Here is a 20,322-nt window from a genome sequence, read left to right on the forward strand (position 1 = left end):
TAATTGCAATGTTTTGTTTACCCTGATGCTAAGGCTGGAGAAGTGGAGGTTGCGTGAGTAGTGCAGCGTCAGGCTGGTGTTGTAGGCGTTTTCCAGTCTGTTCTGAAGCTGCACCTCCACTGCCAGACGCCTACGAGGGCTGCGAATCACATAAGGCTTCTGTCTGTGGAGAAAACACAATAAAAGCTCACTGAGACCCAACAACTGAGTAAACGCTGAGCTTGTTAAACTGCTGTGGAAAAGAAGGGGAGCACCAGAATCTCTCTAATCTGTACCTTGTCCCGGAGATGTCCATGTGTGCTTGTAGTACCAGGTCAGTTGTACACACATCATCCTCACCACAGTCTTTAAAAAATTGGATCTGGACAGGTATAGAAGTCACGGGCAGCATGTTTAATGAATGTGGAAAACATCAAGGATATCTAACTTTAAATCTGAGCCACTCACAGATTTCTTGACAGTAGTTGGCCACCCTTCATCCAGCACAGGACCACTTTCTGTATCGTTGATCTTAAACCACAGTGAGAAGCTGATAGGACGGATGTAATCTGCTGTATCCTACATTGAAAACAGAAACAAATGTAAAAAAAAAAAAAAAAAAGAGAGAGTGACTCTTCTCATCCTGCTTTGTATGAATGAAGGATGGAAGTGTGCCGACACTCACATAGACATGGAAGGGCAATTTGTAGCACAGAGTTTTCCCTGTCTGGACTTGGACTGCCAGCTGGGTCTGCCGGTGGGAGGTGTCATCAAATAGGGCTCGTGCTGACAACTTCCTGTCATCCAACATGGCCCACACCCACAGATCTGAAGAGAAGACAGGTGATTTATTTATAAAACTCTAACTCTAGAATAGTAGAGAATAATTTCAATCCCTGTCCTGTTGTCAAAAAGAATGAGTAAGCTACTGAATGTGGGGTTTATGAAAAAAAAGAAAGGTTTCAACCGAAACTGTTGCTTTGTGGTCCGGGGGAACGGGAGACGGCTGTAAAGCAGGCAGTGGCGTTCAGACAGGCTGATTCTCTCCCTCCCCTCTGGCAGGTCTTCTGAATGACATTGATGGAGTGCGGCTGGAAGGAGAGACTCACATTGATCTGGACGATGCTGCGAGAGCTAAGGACAGGAGTGATGGTGGAAAAGCAGTATTTAGCCATGTGACACTGAGCAGTTGTAAAAGCCAGTAGATTTTTTTGGGGGGGGGTGGGGGGCCTAGCTGTTTAAAGCTGATACACATTTTTATGTTTTATGTGGCTTCATTATCTCCCAGTGCTTGGAGATGTATGATTTTGCCTTCACGTTATACCTTTCCTCCTCAGTACCTACCCACCTGAGCAGTACAGCACTTCCCTGCGCTCCCACTGCCAAGTCTATTAGGTTATCTCCATCCAAATCTAACCGAGCGCTCAAACTTCGGCCAAAATACTGCAGCGATGGGGAAACTGATGATGCAGCTATACGCTGTGGAAAGAGGCAGAAATTAGTTTGACTGAGTTCTGAGATGTACCAGTAAAACTTGTAATTGTAAAAAGAGGATACCTGTTTATAGTTGTGGATGACATAAATACGGTCTCCATGATAGACATAGATGGCCCCCCGGTGTTCATCCTCGAGTGGGGCTCCCACCAGCAAATCAGTGAAGCCATCATGGTTAAGATCTGGAGCGGCTGCCAGTGCATAACCAAACCTGGCATCCTGGGACTTATTGTCTGACTTCAGTGTACCGTTGGGTACAAAAACCTCCTCCTGAGAGACAGAACGAGGAGGAAAGAAAGATGGATGAGTTGATGGTAACAGAAGACACTGTAGGAATACAATGATATTATAAGAATGTTTGCCCAATAATTGACATAAAGGTGACTGATGCATGCAGCCGCTGTCTTACTCCACTGAGGGTGTAGATGTAGACTCTACCAGCCTCCTTGTTTCCTGAGCCAAGGTACATTGGAGCAGCAACCAGAAGGACATCAGTGATGCCGTCCTGGTCGATATCCAACCCACACACTTCACTGCCATAATAGGAGCCAATCTGAACACAGAAACACGTTATTTCATCTTACTGCCAGCAGGTGGAGTGCTTGCCTTAATCTATAAAAAAAATCATGAACTCCTACAGTTTACTGCTGAAATGTTTAAAAGAAAAACAAGCTGTGGGGAGGAGAGAAAATCATGTAAGGGCTTTACCTGTTCTCCATTGAGTGCTTGCAGAATGTTGACATCGCCTTCATCACTGAGTTCAAACAGAATAACTTTGCCTTTGTGTTTAAAACGAGGAGCTCCAGCTACATACAGCCTCTTCCAGTCACCAATTATCACAGAGGACACCGTGTAACCTGGGAACACATAAAAATACACCTCATTCACCACTGAAAACCTTATCTATGACTTTCATTAAAGAGTTGTATTAACGTTGTAACATATTTGTAATCAATTATGCCAACAATAAAGATCAACTTGAAAATTTACATCTTGTTGCGTTATATACTTCATACGGTGAAAAGTGTAGTCTGACACAGAAATCAGAAAGCAAGTTCTCCCATGTACATATTTCACCCAGTCAAAGCTCAATTATCAGCTGTGTAAAGGCTTTAAAATGGCTCAAGGTTCTCTCTCTGACAATTATTTTGTGTGATATTAAATGGTAAGCTCGGGAGTCATTATTTGATATTTTATAAACAAAACAGTGAATGTCCTCAGAAAGTTAACTGAGAAAATAAGCAGCAGATTCATTTAATATGTTCAGTATTTGTAGGTTCTTCGTGGTTTAATATGGTCTTCTGTGCTTGCAATACCAGAGCTTCCCATCATCACATGAATTTTTCACCCATGAAGACAGACTTTGTTTGTTTTTTTTTTTTAAATCAGATAAAACAATACCTCACAATGACTGCAAAAACAAAGCAAAAACATCATATTCAGTGGTGTGATCTCTGTTTACCTAAATAAGCAGCATGGTTTTTGAGCTCCAGAGGAAACTCGCTTTCAAAGGCCTCTCTCGATGGCATGATTCGTCCGTTGGTGCTTTCTTTCAACACACCGCCATCCCAGTCATAGGCCCCCACCATGCCAAACAGAATTCCGTCCTGAAGAATGGGGCGGGATATGAATGACGTGCACAGGTGAAACTCAATTAATCAGGCTCTCAAATAATTAATTCAAGGTTGGACTTACATCCAGAGTGTGCGTGGAGAAGCCAATCTGAGACATCTCCATGTGGAACGAGCTCTCGTTGTAACCCAGTGTACCTAAAGGTGGAGCACAAGTCAAACCGTGCTCCTTTGCACTTCTCCTCCCTTCCTTTTCCTCCCTCTCCCGCTTGGGATCTGATCATTAGCATCCTCACTCACGCTGAAGACAGACACTGAAGGTGGCAGACATTTCCTTTTCTACTGTCTCTTCCTCTCAGATTTCCCTGAACATTCAAGGGTGGCATCGCTTTTCATCATCCTTCCTCTCATCTTCCCACAACTACTGATAGCTGAACATGCTCTTTTTTTTTTTAGCTTCCTTTGACTGTTTTCCTCTCCTATGTACATACTCCTCACTCACTTCTTTCTATATGTAGTTTTCTTTATCAAATAGACAGATGGATAAATATATTTTTCTTGATTCATTTGCTTGATTGAGGAATTATTTTTCATCTTCAAAGGAGTCAGCATTTGAACTGCATTATTGAAAATAATCTGTACACTCTGTTACATTGTAAATACTCCAACACAAAGAAGGGTTTATTGAAACATGCAAACATAAATGGAAATATAGTAACTAAGGCAAAGACAATTCTAACCAGCTTCAAAGCCAATGTTTGGTATGACCACCTTTAGTCTTCAACATAGCCTGAACTCTGTTAGGCAGCTTTCTTGTCATTTCTTTAAGCAGTCTTCGGGAATAGTTCTCCAGGCTTCTTGAAGGACATTCAAAGCTCTTATTTGGATCTTGATTGCCTTTTGTTCTGTTCTCACTCAAGATGATCCCACACTGCTTCAATAACCTTTTTTTATTCTTCAATGATTCATTTGTGCTAAGTGGCTGAACAAACAAAACAAAATTTATCTAAAATGGTCAGGTGGAAAGACTGGACTGAAAATGAGTGGCCATTATCCAAAGAAAAACTTTCAAAGACCTTAAAAAAAAAAGGCATGGAGAACTATTGCTCAAGGCCACTTTAAAAATGCACAGGGACATCTGCCTCATTGAAAGCAGAATGTATAAAAATGAGGGATGGCTCAATACTTTTGCCCAGTAATGTGCAACCATTATCTCTTTGCTTTTGAGCAACAGCTAGTACTTAGTATCATGCTACATAATACTGTTCATAAATGGTCATAAATGTGTGGTTTGAAAGGCTAAACATGCAGATGAAGGCCAGTTTGGCTTTCTTTTTAAACACTGTCACCTTCCAGAGTGAAAATGCGGTCGCCCAGTGCATCCACAATGTCATTGAGCGCAGCTTCGTCCGTCACATTGAAAAAATATTTGTCATCAGGGTCGCTGGCGATGAACTTGATCTCTTTAATGAAACTTTCAGGATCTTGCTGTCTCCGGATGTAATGACCCAGAACCTGAAGAAAGTTAGATAGGTAAAATACTTTAAAAAATGAAGACATAGTAAATGACAGCAGATGAAATTCTGATTTATGCAAAGAGGTATCAGAGTGATTACATGTCCATGTTTCTGCTGGAGAGTGCCTGTCAGTAAAATCAACACAGTTTGGAGGTGTGCCAGTGTCTGTGTAATTTACCAGTAATAAACAGATACCTACAGTCAACAAATCAACTGGAAAGCATAAGATGGAAGGAAATGGCAACCACCAGAGACTTGTAAATGAGGAGCACAGGCCTAGCTGAGAGGTGAAGAGATGACTGATGCAGAGAATATACTGCAGCAGCAAAGGCTTATGGCTTAACGCCTCAAGTACAAATGAGAAAATTCCATAAGAGAAACCAAACCCAAGATCTCCCCCTGTGACTTTCCCTGCCAAGCAAACTAAGGAAATCCTCTGTTTTCAAAGGGCAGGGGATAGAGCAGGGTGTATGTGTAACATAAGGCAAGCCTGTGTATAAATATGAACATTATGAACTTATAGGAGTTGAGAAATTCCACGCAGACTGCCAAGTGCTGCGAGCTCTCACATGGTCATGAAAAGGCAAGAGGAAAAGAAGAACGGTGAAGTAAATGTAACAAATCTCCTGATTGGTTTGATTCTACTTTACGAGCGTCCATACATGCTGCACACGGTGCTGCAGGAATGCTTTTGCCTCTGGGCTGCGCTGATGCATAAAACACAGTTTTCAGTGACTGTACTCATGTTTTGCTCTTATTTTGAGAATTCCGACCTCCTTTGCGAGCCATTTTCACTACACACACACACACACACACACACACACACACACACACACACACACACACACACACACACACACACACACACACACACACACAGAGCTGTTACAAGCAATAATTACCTGTCATCGCAGTGACGTTTTCGGGCAAACATTCAAACCACCAAACCGAATCATTCCCCGTTGTTTCTTTCAGCCATTTTTTGTTTGTTTCTTTTGTTATTTAAAGTTGTGACTGTGTATGTAATGTCTGCTCTAACTGCACCTTAGATTCTTAGGTTTCTGGCGCTGCCTGTCTCATTCCCTCTTTGAAACTGTGGTTCACCTAGCACTTTGTTTCTACAGCATATTTTATCACTTTCTTCAGGTGATTTCTGAAGACACACCATTGGCTGACACAACTATAGAATGTAAAGGATTCATCCTCTGGTTTGTAGATGGTGAATCCAAATTGCTTTGGAAAAATAATCCAGCATTTTCTCCATGTGGCTGATTTTTGTATTTTAGCATAAAAAAGGGAAATTATGGAATAACACTAAGTTGAACAAATATGATTTTTTAGTGAAAATAATATAAAAAGTAACATCTAGCTCCAAGTAACACACACCTGTTATTATAGCCCCAAACTATTATAAAGAATATTTTAAAATTCCATTTGGGTATCACAGGCACACAACTTATCTGCATATGATACCACTAAAAGCTGTTGGGAAAAAAAAGCTGTGAAGCAGTGAAATGAATAGTTTCCCTACATGTTTTGCTGTAGTGAAGCATTAAAGAAGCAGATTCCGCGAGACCTGGGAGAATATTCATTGCAGTGTTGGTCTGATGAAACTGCAGGATCTGTTGTTCCCAGGGCAGGGCAAACCCCTTGCTTCAACACAATGAATTATTATAACTGACTTGTTCTGTAAATAAGCTTCTCCATCCACTGATCAGTTTATCTGATTTTCACCAATCTACATCTGTTTCCACAGTGGCCCTTTGCCACTCTTCCTGCATGGTTGGCTCATGTTCTCCTCTTCTGCGGTTCCAGTGGAGTCTTTAGGTTCATTTGCTTCTCTTGTGGGGTAGGGAGGGGTCTGCAAACAGTCCTGCCAACTAGAGTCAGTCTGGCTCTCAGATACAAACCACGCCACCATTCGGTGTATTTCTGTGTGTTGAGGGGGTCGGGTGGGGCTGGAAAGGAAGAGTTTTTGTTCCCACTTGGCTATTTTAGTGGATCCAAGTGGTTCATTTTGCAATTTGGAGTTATTTTGGGGTGGGGTGGTGGTGATATTGTCTGGTTCCTTGGGGTGTATAGTCACTATACCACTTTCACACAATGTGTGAGGAATGTCAGGGATGCTCTTCACATCCCACAGATCATGTAGGTTAGTTGTTTCTGTGTTTCCCACAATAATTTTACCAGTACTGTAGAAAGAGTTTCTGAATCAACAATTTGAGCACCATAGCACTCTCAAATGCTCAAATAAAAGCCCAAGAATTATCATTCTGTCAGGGCAACACCTGCCCAGACTGGAAAAAATGTACTCACAGCGATGGCATATCGAGTGATGTTTCTTTCTTTGCACTTCTCCAGCGCGCCTTCTAGCTCGTCCCCATCATGGGACTCTCCGTCTGTGACCACAATCATCACCTTAGTGGCACCTTCTCTCGCTCCACGCTCAGGACTGAAAGCCTCTGTGCTACAAAGAAAGAAAACGAGACAGATGAAGCTAAAAAAAAAAAAAAAAAAGTCAAGTGATCACGCTGATCCTGTGAAACTGAATCAGATTTGAGACTCTGAGAACGAGAGGAAAAGGGAGCCAGAGTCTAGCTAGGAAATGAATGAAAGGGAGGATACCACTGAGTATCAAATAACTCAAATAAACATCCTCTGTAAGATAACACGGAACATCAAGCATTTCTCTGAGAAGAAGAAAAGCTAATAAAAACACTGAGACACTGTTGGTTTCCATCAAGCGCAAAATAAATGGCCCACATTACAGCTGGATATTTCCACAACTTTATTAGTCCGACGTGACACACTGTCAGCTGTCTGTTGATTCCAACTGGTCTCTGCATGTCACTGCCCACAGCAACCACATTTGTGCATTCCAGTCCAGTTGTGCTGTGACACTGGCATGAAAACCTAAATGATAAACACACAAACAGACCCGAGCTGCACCCTGTTTGTCTGGAGGAAACCTGTTCTCGGTGGGAGCTGATTCAAGCGCTGAAGAGGGTTGGTAAGCCTCAGACTAACACGCACACACACACACACACACACACACGCACACACACACACACGCACACACACACGCACACACACACACACACGCACGGACACACACACACACACACACACACACACGCACGGACACACACACACACACACACACACACACACACACACACACACACACACACACACACACACAGAGTGTACGAGGCAGAGAAGTCACTGCTAGTGAACTCAGTCATTTTCAGGCCTAACTCCAGCCTTTGACTAAATATAACATTGTGGTCAGCCACAAGAAACTCTGAGTTAAAAACAACCGTTTCCCCTATGCAGTCTGCAAATTACACAGGGTGCAGAGACGGAGAGGAGAAAGAAAGGCGAGGAGTTAAAAGAAAAAGAACAAATAAATGAGAAAAGACATTAAGATGAGAAAAAAAGCACCAAATAGGTAAAATACAAACACAAGAGGCAGAGAAATAAGAATGGAATTATAATACAAACTTCAAGAACAAGACAAATACAGACAGCAAAGTTAAGTCAAACATTATGAGTACAAAACCAGCTTTGGTAAACATAATGTTAAAATTTAGTGAATCATACAGCAGAACAATTTTATTTTATTGGCAAAGAGAGAAACTCAGAAGAGTGGGGCAGTGGTGGAGACAAAAAAATAAGGAGACAAGACAGACACAAACAGGTAAGATGGAAAAAAAAATAAAAAATTTAAAGAAAGAAACAGTAAGATGAGAAAGAAGAACAGAAGATGAAAGAGCAGAGAAAGTGATGGGAGCTAATTGGGAGGCCTGGCTGTATTTACTAGCCATTTTATGGAGTCATAGCAGTGTGGTAATGACATAGCACAGCGGTCTGTGTGTGTACTTTAGTTTGTGTGTGTGTGTGTGTGTGTGTGTGTGTGTGTGTGTGTGTGTGTGTGTGTGTGTGTGTGCGCGCGTCTCAGACGGGTGGAGTGATATAAAAATCAGTGGCAAATCCAGTTGTGGATGGGTTATTTCATGTTAATGGAGCAGTCATCTAGTCTGCATTCAAATTGTACTCTACAGTCTGGTACTAGTCTGGTATAATACTGTAAAGAAATATAAAAGAACCAAGTTTTAGTTAAAGTGTGTGACTAGACTACACAGCTGCTTTCAAGCGGCAGTCAGATTCAGGTCAGGTCCTTGACTTTCCTCCCACACAAAAGACAGGATACTGTATGTCACTCGTGCAAGTGGTTATTGTGAGTTAAAGAACTTCTAGCAGCACTTCCAGCAGTGCAAAGAAGCACATGCAAAATATGCGCTGGTAATATCATTTTTAGATTTTGGGGGGTTGTAACTCTGTAATTTTTGTGCCCAAACATAACTAAATCAAGAATAAAAACTAATAAAAACTCTCACCCACTGATTACTTCAATGGGTGAGAGTGAATCTTCCAAACAGACACAGCTGAAACACACTGCATAAAAATCTATATATAAGCTATCCTATTACTCACTTAATTTAATACCTCAGTAAAATTTTTCTAATAGTCTTTAAGATGTCAGCTGCTAGTTTCAGGTCTTTTTAATACAATGTTATGTTCATTTGGTGGTTCATTCTCTCATTTACGGTAAAATAAAGACAATAAAGCAGAGCATCCTTTAGATTGGGACAATCTTTTGATTGATAAGTTGCTACTGTACGAGTATGCAGTGTGCTCAGTTTCTCTGTCAGATGCACTGCTTGTTTGTCAAATCCAATTTACAAACCTAATTCTTAAAATGTTGAAATCCTGTTTAAAATGTAAATAAAAACAGAAAGCAATGATTTGCAAACTGCATAAACCTACATTTTTATTCACGACAGAATATAGAAGCATGTCAAATGTTTAAACTGAGTCTTTTTGCCATTTTGTGAAAAATATTAGCTCATTTTGAATTTGATGTCTGCGACAAAGTTGGGACAGCAGCAACAAAAGGCTGGAAAAGCAAGGCCTGATTTAGACTTCTTCATTGGGTCTTTGTGGGGACCTACAAGCGTAAGTGGAAACCCCTCTGAACCCTACACAGTAACCTACATCGTAACCTGAGTGCACCTTTCAAGAAATGTAACTACAGGTTGGGTTGATGTAGCCCACAAGAATTGTAATTACCGCGTATGGTTGAGAGGGGTTTCCGGTTACATATGTGAGCCCCACAAAGACTCAATGCAGAAGTCTAAATCAGGCCTAAGTGGTATTAAAAAGAAACAGACAGAGAAACATGTTTCAGCCAGTTAGGTCAACTGACAGCAGGTCAGTAACATGACTGAGTACAAAAGGAGCATCTTAGAGAGGCAGAGTTTCTCAGAAGTAAAGATGGGCACCTGTCTGCAAAAAACTGTTTTAACAGATTTTGGAACAATTTCAGAATGATGTTCCTCAACATAAAATTGCAAAGACTTTGAACATCTCATCTTCTGTTGTATTTAATATCATTAAAAGCTTCTGAAAATATGCAGAAATCTCTGTGTGCAAGAGACAGGGCTAAAAATCAACATTGATTTCCAGTGATCTTTGGGCCCTCAAGTGGCACTGTATTAAAAACAGGCATGATTCTGTCATGGAAATCACTGCATGGGCTCAGGAACACTTCCAGAAATAACTGTCTGTGAGCGCAGTTCACTGTGCCATCCAAAAATACAGGTTAAAGCTCTATCATGCAACAAGAAGAACCCATATGTGAGCATGATCCAGAAATGCTGCTGTCTTTTCCAAGCCAAATCTCACTTAAAATGAACAGAGGCAAAGCGGAAAACTGTTCTGTGGTCAGCCAAATCAAAATTTGAAATTTGAAGAGATGCTCAATTAAAAAAAAAACCTGGATCTCTGATAGTATGGGGGTGCAGTAGTGCCCATGGAACTGGCAGCTTGCACATCTGGAAAGGCACCATTAATGCTGAAAGGTATATATAACATCTGCTCCCATCCAGATGTCTTTTGTCCAGACAACATTCCTCTTACAAAAGGATTAGTTGGTCTTCCCAGTTTTTAAATGTTTACAGGCTGTTGTTAAAAGAAGAAGGGATGCTACACAGTGGCGAACATGTTCCTGTTCCAACTTTTTGTGATGTGTTGCTGCCATCAAATTCAAAATGAGCTAAAATTTTTCAAACAATAGCAAAATGCCTCAGTTTAAACATCTGATATGTTTTTAATGTTCTAATCTGAATAAAATATAGGGTGATGAGATCTGCAAATCACTGCATTCTGTTTTTATTTACATTTTAGACAGCAACACAACTTTTTCTGAAAAAAATAAAATAAAATAAGACGGCAAATGCTGAAATCAAGTTTACCTTGAATGTGGCCATCTCATTGTATGTTATTAGTTTTCACTAGCAGTAGCTAGCCTAGCTCACAGCATCTCTTTATTTTTTGGGTTTCTTTGTGTGTTTTTCCACAGCTGCACTTTCATAGAAGGCTTGTCAGGTTACACACAGTAGATTTGGTAGCATTATTTCTACTAAATTAGGTGTGAAAAGTTAATACTTTGAATAAACTACCATACCTCCATTCCCAAATAGCTCTCCTCATCAAAACAATTAGCTCTCAAATATGCAAAGACTCAGAGCAGTCAACTTGAAATCAAACATAAATTCCTGATTTTTATGGCATTAGTGTGAATAAAGTCTGACATCAAAATTCAAAGCCCAGTTTAAATCTGCACTGATCACTCTCCCAAGATCCCAAGAACTTGAAATCTTCTGTTTGTTCTTTCAGGAGCTATTTTATGTAAGTGCTTCATTTTAAGGTTAAGGGTTAGGGTTAGGGTAAAGGCTGAAAGTAAAACTCGCAGTGAATAGGGTTAATGTTGGGGTTAGGAGGTCAGGGAACAAATGCTGTAAATATCTTGAATGAATAGTGTCCATGAATTTAATGAGTGATGCATGAGTGCCTGATGTGTGCATACGTGTGCACGTGCATACTGTACGTGTTTCTGAGTGTATTTTTACAGCTGTAGAAGAAGTACTTGGCTGACCACTCTGGGTCAGGTCGTGCCACACCTGCAGCCGTGCTGAGTCAGCAGCCAGCCGGCCCAGATCAGCTAATCTTGCTGTTTTTTTTACCCCGTCATTTTCCTGCCAGTGCCAGGGCTGCTATCTGCCCATCTGTGCATGAGTATGTGAGAGTGGAAGTAGGGTGTCAGTTTAGCAGTTATCTTTTGATAGTACCGCCTCTTGATGTCAAATTAATACTTGTATTTTACTTGTTTATGCAACACACACATACATGTACACAGTACATGACTTAAGTGTGACAAGTGCTACATCTGGAAGGAAGGAAAGGTGACAGTTACAGTGAAAGGTAAAGTTAGTGTCACTGGTGTTTTAGAGCTGCAGCTTTAAAACTTTTTACTGGTTCCATTTGTAGCCACTGCTTTTCAACTACCTTTTAAATGTCAAGCTTTTACCTTTAAATGTACCAGAAAACAGGAACCCTCCAATTACCTGTGTGGTTATGTGTGTGTGTGCATGAGTCTGTGGCACTACAATGCAGCTCAGAGACACACATCCCAAAACAGCAGTCGTGGCCACACATCAGGTCTGGGTGTGGTGCTCTATGTGGGTATGATTTTAATAAAGCAGGAATTTTGTTTTGAAAAGAAAGCGATATTTTAAGATTTTTCACTTAGTCACTGACCTGCCAAGTGTTTCTTTAGATTTGGGTTACTAGCACTAATACCCCTCAGCATACTTCGACAAAGTCTTGAAGGTGTGGAGAAACTGGGTAACAGTACAGCCACGAGTAATTTATGGGTCCCTTTAAAGATCTCTCATGCATTTTGTCGAGATTTGAGCTTACAATACTGAGCCAACCCTCATTTCTTTATACTTTGCTTCCGAGGAGTCAGATTTTCTTCATTTTTAAGTGATCTTGAGCAATAGTTCTTCAGGCTTCTGATAGTCTTTAAAAGCTTTTTTTTTTTGCTTCTTTGATTTTTCACTCCTTTCAGTCCAGTCCTTGTACCTGACCACTTTCTTTAACATTCAAGCATAAAATAACACCTGACTCAAGGGATGAACTAGTGTTGTGTACACAACTTAGCAAAGAAACTATTTTAAGAAATAGAATGTCCTTAAGAAATACAAAAAAATACAGCAAAGACCTAAGAGATGCATCTGGCCCTTCACTTGATCCATCTACTGTTTTGTAATTATTGTAGAGTCTTTACCTTACAATACAATGCGCCTTGAGGCTACATAAATAAAACTGAATTGAATTGAACTGTTTGCTCATCAGAAATGGTCTGTGTAAGAGTGGCTGTCAAGAAGCCATTCTTAAGGAAGGGAAACAACCAAATAAGGTTGAGGTATACCAAAGGACACAAGGACTGAACTGAAAATCAGTGGCAACAGGCCTGATGGAGTAATGAATCAAATTTGAAATCTTTGGTACAAGCTGCTGTCAACATGTACAGAGGAGGTCCAGAGAGAGGCACAAAAGTGAGGGTCTAAAGCCATCTGTAAAACACGGTGGAGGCTCTGTCATGGTTTGGGGCTGCATTTCAGCCAGTGGTGCTGTTAAAACTGATAAAATTATGAACACAGAAAAGTACCATCAGATTTTGATCCACCATAAAAAATACCATCTGGAAAGTGTCTGACTGGTAACAACTTCATTTTTCAGCATGGCAATAATCCGAAAGATACTGCCAATGTAGTAAAAGCCTACCTGGATAGAAAAACACACAATGAGTCTCTATCAGTCATGAATTGCCCCCCCCCCCCCCCCCCCCCCCCCCCCCCCAGAGCCCAGATGTCAAAATTCTTGAAGCGGTGTGGGATCATCTTTATAGAGAAAGAAAATAAAATGCAGCCAACATACAAACCAGAGCTTTGAGTATCCTTCAAGAAGCCCAGTGAAGTATTTAAAGAAATTAAGACTAGTGATTCCTTAATGGGTGGATGTAAAATCTATATTTTGCTTCCACCGGTCCCTAAGGCAAACAGCTTGGACTTAAAGCTCCTAAATGCTCCACAGTGTTTGCCAGTTACCTCTGAACTTGTTGGGTACTAGGCAGGGAGTGCACAGCAGTTTGTTTCAGCTTTTTTTGCAGACAACAGCTGCCTGATATCAGTGAGAATGAACCAAGACTGTGAAACTGCCAGAACCAAAACAATGGGCTGAAAGACATTAAAGTGCTCCAAATACTGCTGAGGATTTATCATACTTGTGTGGTGGACTGTCACTACTACTGACTAATTTTGGATAACATAATCAGGTGATACATTGTGAGCCTTCATCTAATAGGTTGCCATTAATCAAACATGGAGCATATCATTGGAAAGAAGAACAGAGAAGAAGAAAACAGATCTGATTGCCACAACTACAAATTATACAGTGTTCTATTTATAAACACCAACAAAATCCAAACAGTCACACAGTTTCCACGTAGCCTGCCAAATCTACATCATGCATTAAACTGTGAAAAATCAACCCTCATCAGTAATTGCCATGCCTACCAGGCTGTTTCGATGGCATATGCAGTGCGCGTCTCCCGTCCCTCCTGGCGGCTGATGTTCTTGGCGGCCTCCACTACCTCCTGTGTGGTCTGGTAGTCCTTCAGAGACCACTCATGAACAGCTACCTCGCCATACTGCAGAATACCAACCTAAATACGCACACACACACACACACACACACACACATAGAAACACACAAGCATTTCAACAATGCCACATGTTACTGGTTGTGCTTGTGCATAATTGTGGAAAGCAACATCTGAGACTTTTGTTTCTGGGTTGAACTATCTCTTTAAGTACCAGTCCTCTTCTTAAAGCAAACAGTGCACTTGGGGAATTTTTGAATTCATTCAAAAACCAGAGGTATTTCCTCTTCACCTCACATTGCCTGCTACCCCTTACCCCCCACCTCCCCTTTTAGTAACTCAATTCCCTTCTCACTCTTCTAGTTGTTTAGCTCTGAATAATGTCACTAGATGCCCCCCTCCCTGCCCAGCACACACACACACGCACGCACGCACAGACAAACACACTATCACCATCACCATAACCACCAACCCCCAACTCCCATTCCTCCTCAACCTCAAGTGAGCTGGGCTCATGTCCCTTTACATTATTCCAACTATTCATTCTGGACATATTTGCCAAACTGGTTCTTAATATGTCCCTGTCAGCATGTTTTCATTCAAGGGACTAGCTTGTCTTACTGCTCTGGGCAGCAGCTAAAGGGTTCCAGATATGTGGGAGACTCACTCAAATCCAAACCCACAAGTTTCCATTACTAATGTAAATAATATTTATCGGCTGTGCAAATACATGTCAACTTGGAGTTTTACCTGCATCTGGTCTGAGCTGATGTGGAACTTGCTGAGGATGTTACTGAGGAAGTTCTGGACCTCGTACCAGGGGTAGATACTGTTGGAGCCATCCAGCACAATCACGATGTCCATGTATGTCGAGCACCCTGCCAGATATGGGAGTTTACAATTGTTTGCTTGGTTGAAGCAGGCCTGCAACTTGTTTCTCTCCCACAATGTGCACGTGTGTGTGTGTGTGTGTGTGTGTGTGTAGTTACGTTGTGCTGTTGGAGCAATAGTCCCTCTTGGTTCTAGGTCATCGCTGACAGAAGCACAGATGCCAGTGCTGAACATAGATGTACCGCACTCTTGCGACCACAGTGGAGCACATGCCTGCAAAACAGAAGCGCGCGTGCACACACACACACACACACACACACACACACACACACACACACACACACACACACACACACACACACACACACACACACACACACACACACACACAAGCATCTGTTTTACAGGTGAATTTTAGAAGTAGCTACAATTAATTTGAGCAGAGTTTATTCTTTCTAAGTGTTTGTTTTATGCACACTAAATGTGTATCAAAGAGTTTAAAAATGTAAACAAATGCTGGAGTGACCCCAGTATAAACACACACACAAATGCACAAAACTAAAACAAGTGAATCGGGTCAGATAAAGAACAAAAAGAAAACAAGTCACAAGAGGGAAGAAGTCATGGAAAAACTACAATAGAGTGGTTTGGAGGACAGAAGAAGGAGGGAGAGGCAGAGAGAGGGAGACTATTGTTGACATGCTGGCAGGCACTGTTGTCATGAGTGGTTTAACAGAGCTGGAAGACCAGTATGAGCCATTTAAATTTGATTGTGTTAAATGTAGGGTGGGTGAATAAGGAGGTTCATTGGGGGTGAGGGTGAGGGGCACCCTATAAAAATATTTCTGCCTTCAAAGCGTGCCGTTTATTTGCCTTTTCATAGCAAGAGGAAAGAATAAGGGGAGAGTGCCGAGAAAAGAGATAAAAGGAAGTTAGTAGAAAGACAAAAGAGGGAGACTGAAAGTGGGGTGAAGTGGGGGTAGAATGAGAGAAAGAGAAACATCCTGGTTTTTCTTGCCCTGTCATTATGGAAGGGTTTCTCCTCAGGCACACAGACAGGCAGAGAAGAAAGGATGGAGAGAGAGCTGGAAGGAAACGATGGAGGGAGAAGATGGAGAAAAGCGAAAGAGGTGCTATGGCTTTTGGTAGGTCTGTCATTAACAAAGGGCCGGAGACGCATTCCGATCCTGTTATAGACCTGACCACTGGGGTTAAGATAAACACACACACACACACACACACACACACACACACACACACACACACACACACACACACACACACACACAAGTGGCCTAAGCTGGCTAGCGTTTTTGAACTGTGCACAACTCCACGCCCGAAGAAGCAGTAAAAAACCTGGCAGACACCAAAACACGCAAGCTCACTTGCCCAACATGCACATGCAGTTATACAAAGAGGGGATGTAACACAAACTGCTGTCTCCTGGCTAAGGCATAAATGTGTCTGTCTGCAAGCCAGAAGCCTCAGAGGAGGAGAAATTAGGGTAGATGAGAGAAATACGTCAAAGCTAAAGACTCAAACTTAACTTCAATTTAAACTTGAGTTGGATTCTGTCACTAAATGCTGCGTTGCACTTGACTGCTGAGATGTGTGACCTCATGAATTTGACTTTGAAGAACCATACACTATTCATTTTTGGTTGTTGTGTCAGTGACTACAAGCTCAGTAAGATCTCTCAGTCAACTGACATGGATTATAGTCACGGTAAAAAGAAAATATTTCTTCTTCGATTCTAAGGTTTTACCCATCGCAACAACAACAACAAAAAATTGTTGCCAGGTCCTTGCCAGGTTCTAAGATTATTTAAAGACAACCTCAGGTGAACAACAACATACTGACATATTACACTGTGGCTTTACTTATGTATGACTTTCAGTCTCTCACTCTTCTTTTGCAGTGTTGCTTCAGTTCATTTGTGGGTATTTATTCATGCACAGCTCTCTTAAGGTCCCACCACAGCATTTCAATCAGGATGAGGTCTGGACTTTGACTGGGCCGCTGCAGCTTATGATTTTTTTTTTTTTTAGCTGTTTTGTTGTAGATTTGCTGCTGTGCTTGGGATTGTTGTCCTGCTGCGTGACTCAGTTTAGCCAAGCTTTATCTGTCAGACAGATGACCTCACGTTTGACTCGAAAATACTTTGGTATTCAGTGGAGTTCAGGGTCGACTCAATGACTGCAAGGTGCCCAGGTCCTGCGGCTGCAAAACAAGCCCAAATCATCACCCCTCCACCACCGTGCTTGACAGTTGGTATGACGTGTTTGTGGTGATACCGTGTTTGTTTTCACCAAAAATGGCACCATGCAAAAGGACATTGTTCCAGAAGTCTTGTGGTTTGTTCATAAACTGTGCTGCCATGTTCTTTTTTAGAGAGAAAAAGCTTTCTCATGGCTACCCTTCCAAACAAGCCATACTTGTTCAGTCTTTTTCTAATGTACTGTCACTGTCATGAACTTTAATATTTAACATGCTAACTGAAGCTTGTAGAGTCCGAGATGCAGCACTTGGGGTCTGTGGGGTGAATTTGCTGGGACATCCACTCATGGGAAGATTGGCAGCTGTCTGGAATGTTTTCCACTTGTGAAAAATCTTTCTCACAGTCCAATGATGGACTGTAAATTTTGTTTTAAATTTAAATTTGTAATTTTTTCCCAGATTGATGGGCAGCAATAGCTGCTTCTCTAAGATCATTACTGATGTCTCACACACACTTGAATGACAGTTGATCGGCAGTAATTAACCTAACTGATCTATTGTTTGCTGTTGTAATCATTTACCAACTACTAATGAATATCTGGAGTATCTAGTGAATATCTCCTGCCTCTCTCTGTTTTACATCACCATAAATAGGTGTGGGGGCTACAGGATAGATAAAACTACCAGTCTTTCGGCATCATCTTGGACCTTAGAAATTCTTTGCCTAATTTACATTATGCACTGCCTTTTTATGCATTCACTTTATATTTTTCCTTTTAAAAGGTATTAAAAAGTATCCATACATTAACTTATAACAGGAAAAGCAAAAGCAGAGCTTTGAGTGTGGTAGCAATCTGGAATAATGAAAAGGGCACTTCAGTCAGAGAAGTATGCTTTGTGCATGTGTTGGCAGACTAAAGTTGACTCCCTTAACTGGCTCACAGGCTAAATATGCTTCATTGCTGTAATTCTAAAATGAAAACATGCAAATATTTTGAAACTCTGACCATTCAAACCTAAAAGGCTTTTATTTAGACTTATAATTTGCTTCTGAAGACATGAACTGGCTTCACACTCTTAAGACTTCTGACACACTTGAGATTTGAATGATTTTATATACTGCACAGATATAACAGTAAATCCATGTGCATATGCATCTCCAAAATTAAGGAAAAGGAAGAGGAGGTTCAGTGAACCATATGTGGTCAAATCTAAATTCAACTAAAAACACTCCAAGGGAGCTAATTCATCAAAATTCTGTCGAACAAACTCAGCCTGGTCTGACCACATCCCTTCAGGCTCCCACGCCCAAGCCCACTGCCCACATAACAAAAATAAAAAGCCCTGTTTTCCAGTGTTGATGCCACATACCAGGAAGCCATCAGGTGAAGCTGGTGTGAGGGTCATTCCCAAGTGAGAATTCCTCAGATTTTTAGAAACATTCTGGAGAGCCGTCTCACCTGAGAGAGACAAACAGCTTAGTACTGAGGCAACATATCCAAACTTGAAATGATGATTTTTAATTCACATATTTTCTGCAAGTCATTGTTTCTCTCACCTAGATTCACTTTGTTGCAGTTTGAGTTCTTCTCCTCTCCCACAATGCATTTGTAAACATCTCCTTTCCTGTTGTTGGGAGGCCCGTCCCAGGGAGCACCAACCAGCATCCTTTACAGAGTCACACAGTCATTCATCTATCATCAAAATGTCATCCAGCATCCTCTTTCTGTACATACTATGAAGGTTTAATTACCAATGCGTCTTTCTCTTAGCTTATATCTCACTGTCTCCCTCACACACTTACGATTTCTCCCCATCTGCTTCATGCTGCAAGACAGAGAAGCCAAACAGTGCATCCTCTGGACCGGTGAAGATTCGCGGGTGCTTTACATCTATGTTAAAACACTGACAAAGCTCTGGAAGACATGAGGAAGAAGAGTATGATGCAGATGACAACAAAAAGACAATAAAATATTGTTGACATTCCCATAGCTATATTAATTTTATTCAATGAAATGATGCAGCCACAGAAAATATGGAATGCTCCGATATTTCAGCAGGTGTAAACATCAACTAATCAATAGGGAGTCGAAACAGGCTGAAACAGAGCAAACACTGTTCAAGCACAACATGAAAACTGCAAACAGGAGCAGTGACCAATAATAATCATCTCATTACAATGCAACGTTCTGCTAGAAACCCATGGCTGCCAGCTGCCAGTGTCCGAGTGCCAGACACCACAGGACACTCCCTAAGATCGAATGTTAGTGCCCCAGTCAAATTTGTTTTGGCAGGAGGGACCTACAGTACACTACCCCACATTTTGCTGTGTTATGTGTTGTAGCCAGTTGGTGTTGATGTGATTTAAGTGCAGAATGACATTTTTTTCACTTAAAGATGAGCCTAAAATGAAAGTGGGGAAACTGCATTAATGGAACAGTTTGAAATGGAGAAAACAAAAAGCTGTCATAGGGCAGGGTGCATCATGGTCAGGCTGCCAGTTTGTTGCAGGGCTAACACAAAGAGACAGTCAACTATTCATGCTCACTTTCACACCTACGGCCAATTTTGAACCACCAGTTAACCTAATATACATGTCGGACTGTGGGAGGAAGCTCGAGTACCTGAAGAGAACCCATGCAGGCACCAGGAGAACATGCAAACTCTGCACAGAAAGGCTCCTGGTTTCAAACCAAGGGCCTTCTTGCTGTGAGGAGACGGTGCTAACTGCCACACCAAGGGCATTGCCAATTAATACTTTAAAATGTTAATATTGTATCAACAACAAGCAATGTCTTTGGGGAGGGTTCTTTGTAAAGTTATTTCTGTATAACTTCTTATTTATAGACGTGGTAGTGCAGATATAAATCTCATATACCTCAGCAACATTTTCTTCTTCTTTTTTTTTTTTTTCCTCTATGGCACTACATAAACTTTTTTTTCATAAGCTATTAAAATGAGTGAAAAACCTGCAAAACCTGGAGCTGGAAACTGTGTGTACTCAATTGTAGTTAGAGCTACAGTGCAGAGTCAGATTATTATTTCTTGTCTTGGCCCTTGGAGAAGGATTGGGGGAGGGAGAGGGGGGTGCAAAAAGATGGATAAACAAAATGACCAAAGGCCGTCTCTGAGGAAAAAGAGA

At 41.3% G+C, this 20,322-nt stretch overlaps 1 protein-coding gene across 2 annotated transcripts in view; it reads right to left on the reverse strand.

Moving 5' to 3' along the window:
- The window catches only part of itga10 (integrin, alpha 10), a 31,906-nt gene that overhangs the window by 2,228 nt on the left and 9,356 nt on the right, over positions 1–20,322 (reverse strand). Inside the window, exons 2-20 of one of the 2 annotated variants that reach the window (XM_030749852.1) lie at positions 18,985–19,096; positions 18,739–18,848; positions 18,552–18,640; positions 15,122–15,236; positions 14,883–15,010; positions 14,047–14,195; positions 6,878–7,028; positions 4,394–4,559; positions 3,169–3,242; positions 2,936–3,080; positions 2,182–2,330; positions 1,883–2,026; positions 1,537–1,743; positions 1,328–1,458; positions 947–1,113; positions 665–807; positions 448–558; positions 276–361; positions 22–163 (exon numbers count right to left, since the gene is read on the reverse strand). In XM_030749852.1, coding sequence (XP_030605712.1) covers positions 22–163; positions 276–361; positions 448–558; positions 665–807; positions 947–1,113; positions 1,328–1,458; positions 1,537–1,743; positions 1,883–2,026; positions 2,182–2,330; positions 2,936–3,080; positions 3,169–3,242; positions 4,394–4,559; positions 6,878–7,028; positions 14,047–14,195; positions 14,883–15,010; positions 15,122–15,236; positions 18,552–18,640; positions 18,739–18,848; positions 18,985–19,096 — 2,519 coding nt within the window. Of the gene's footprint in view, positions 1–21; positions 164–275; positions 362–447; positions 559–664; positions 808–946; positions 1,114–1,327; positions 1,459–1,536; positions 1,744–1,882; positions 2,027–2,181; positions 2,331–2,935; positions 3,081–3,168; positions 3,243–4,393; positions 4,560–6,877; positions 7,029–14,046; positions 14,196–14,882; positions 15,237–18,551; positions 18,641–18,738; positions 18,849–18,984; positions 19,097–20,322 lie in introns of both variants that reach the window. The other variant, XM_030749851.1, reaches the window with a different exon arrangement.

This window comes from Archocentrus centrarchus, chromosome 16 (genome assembly GCF_007364275.1).
Source record: "Archocentrus centrarchus isolate MPI-CPG fArcCen1 chromosome 16, fArcCen1, whole genome shotgun sequence".
In the NCBI taxonomy this organism is placed as follows: domain Eukaryota; kingdom Metazoa; phylum Chordata; class Actinopteri; order Cichliformes; family Cichlidae; genus Archocentrus; species Archocentrus centrarchus.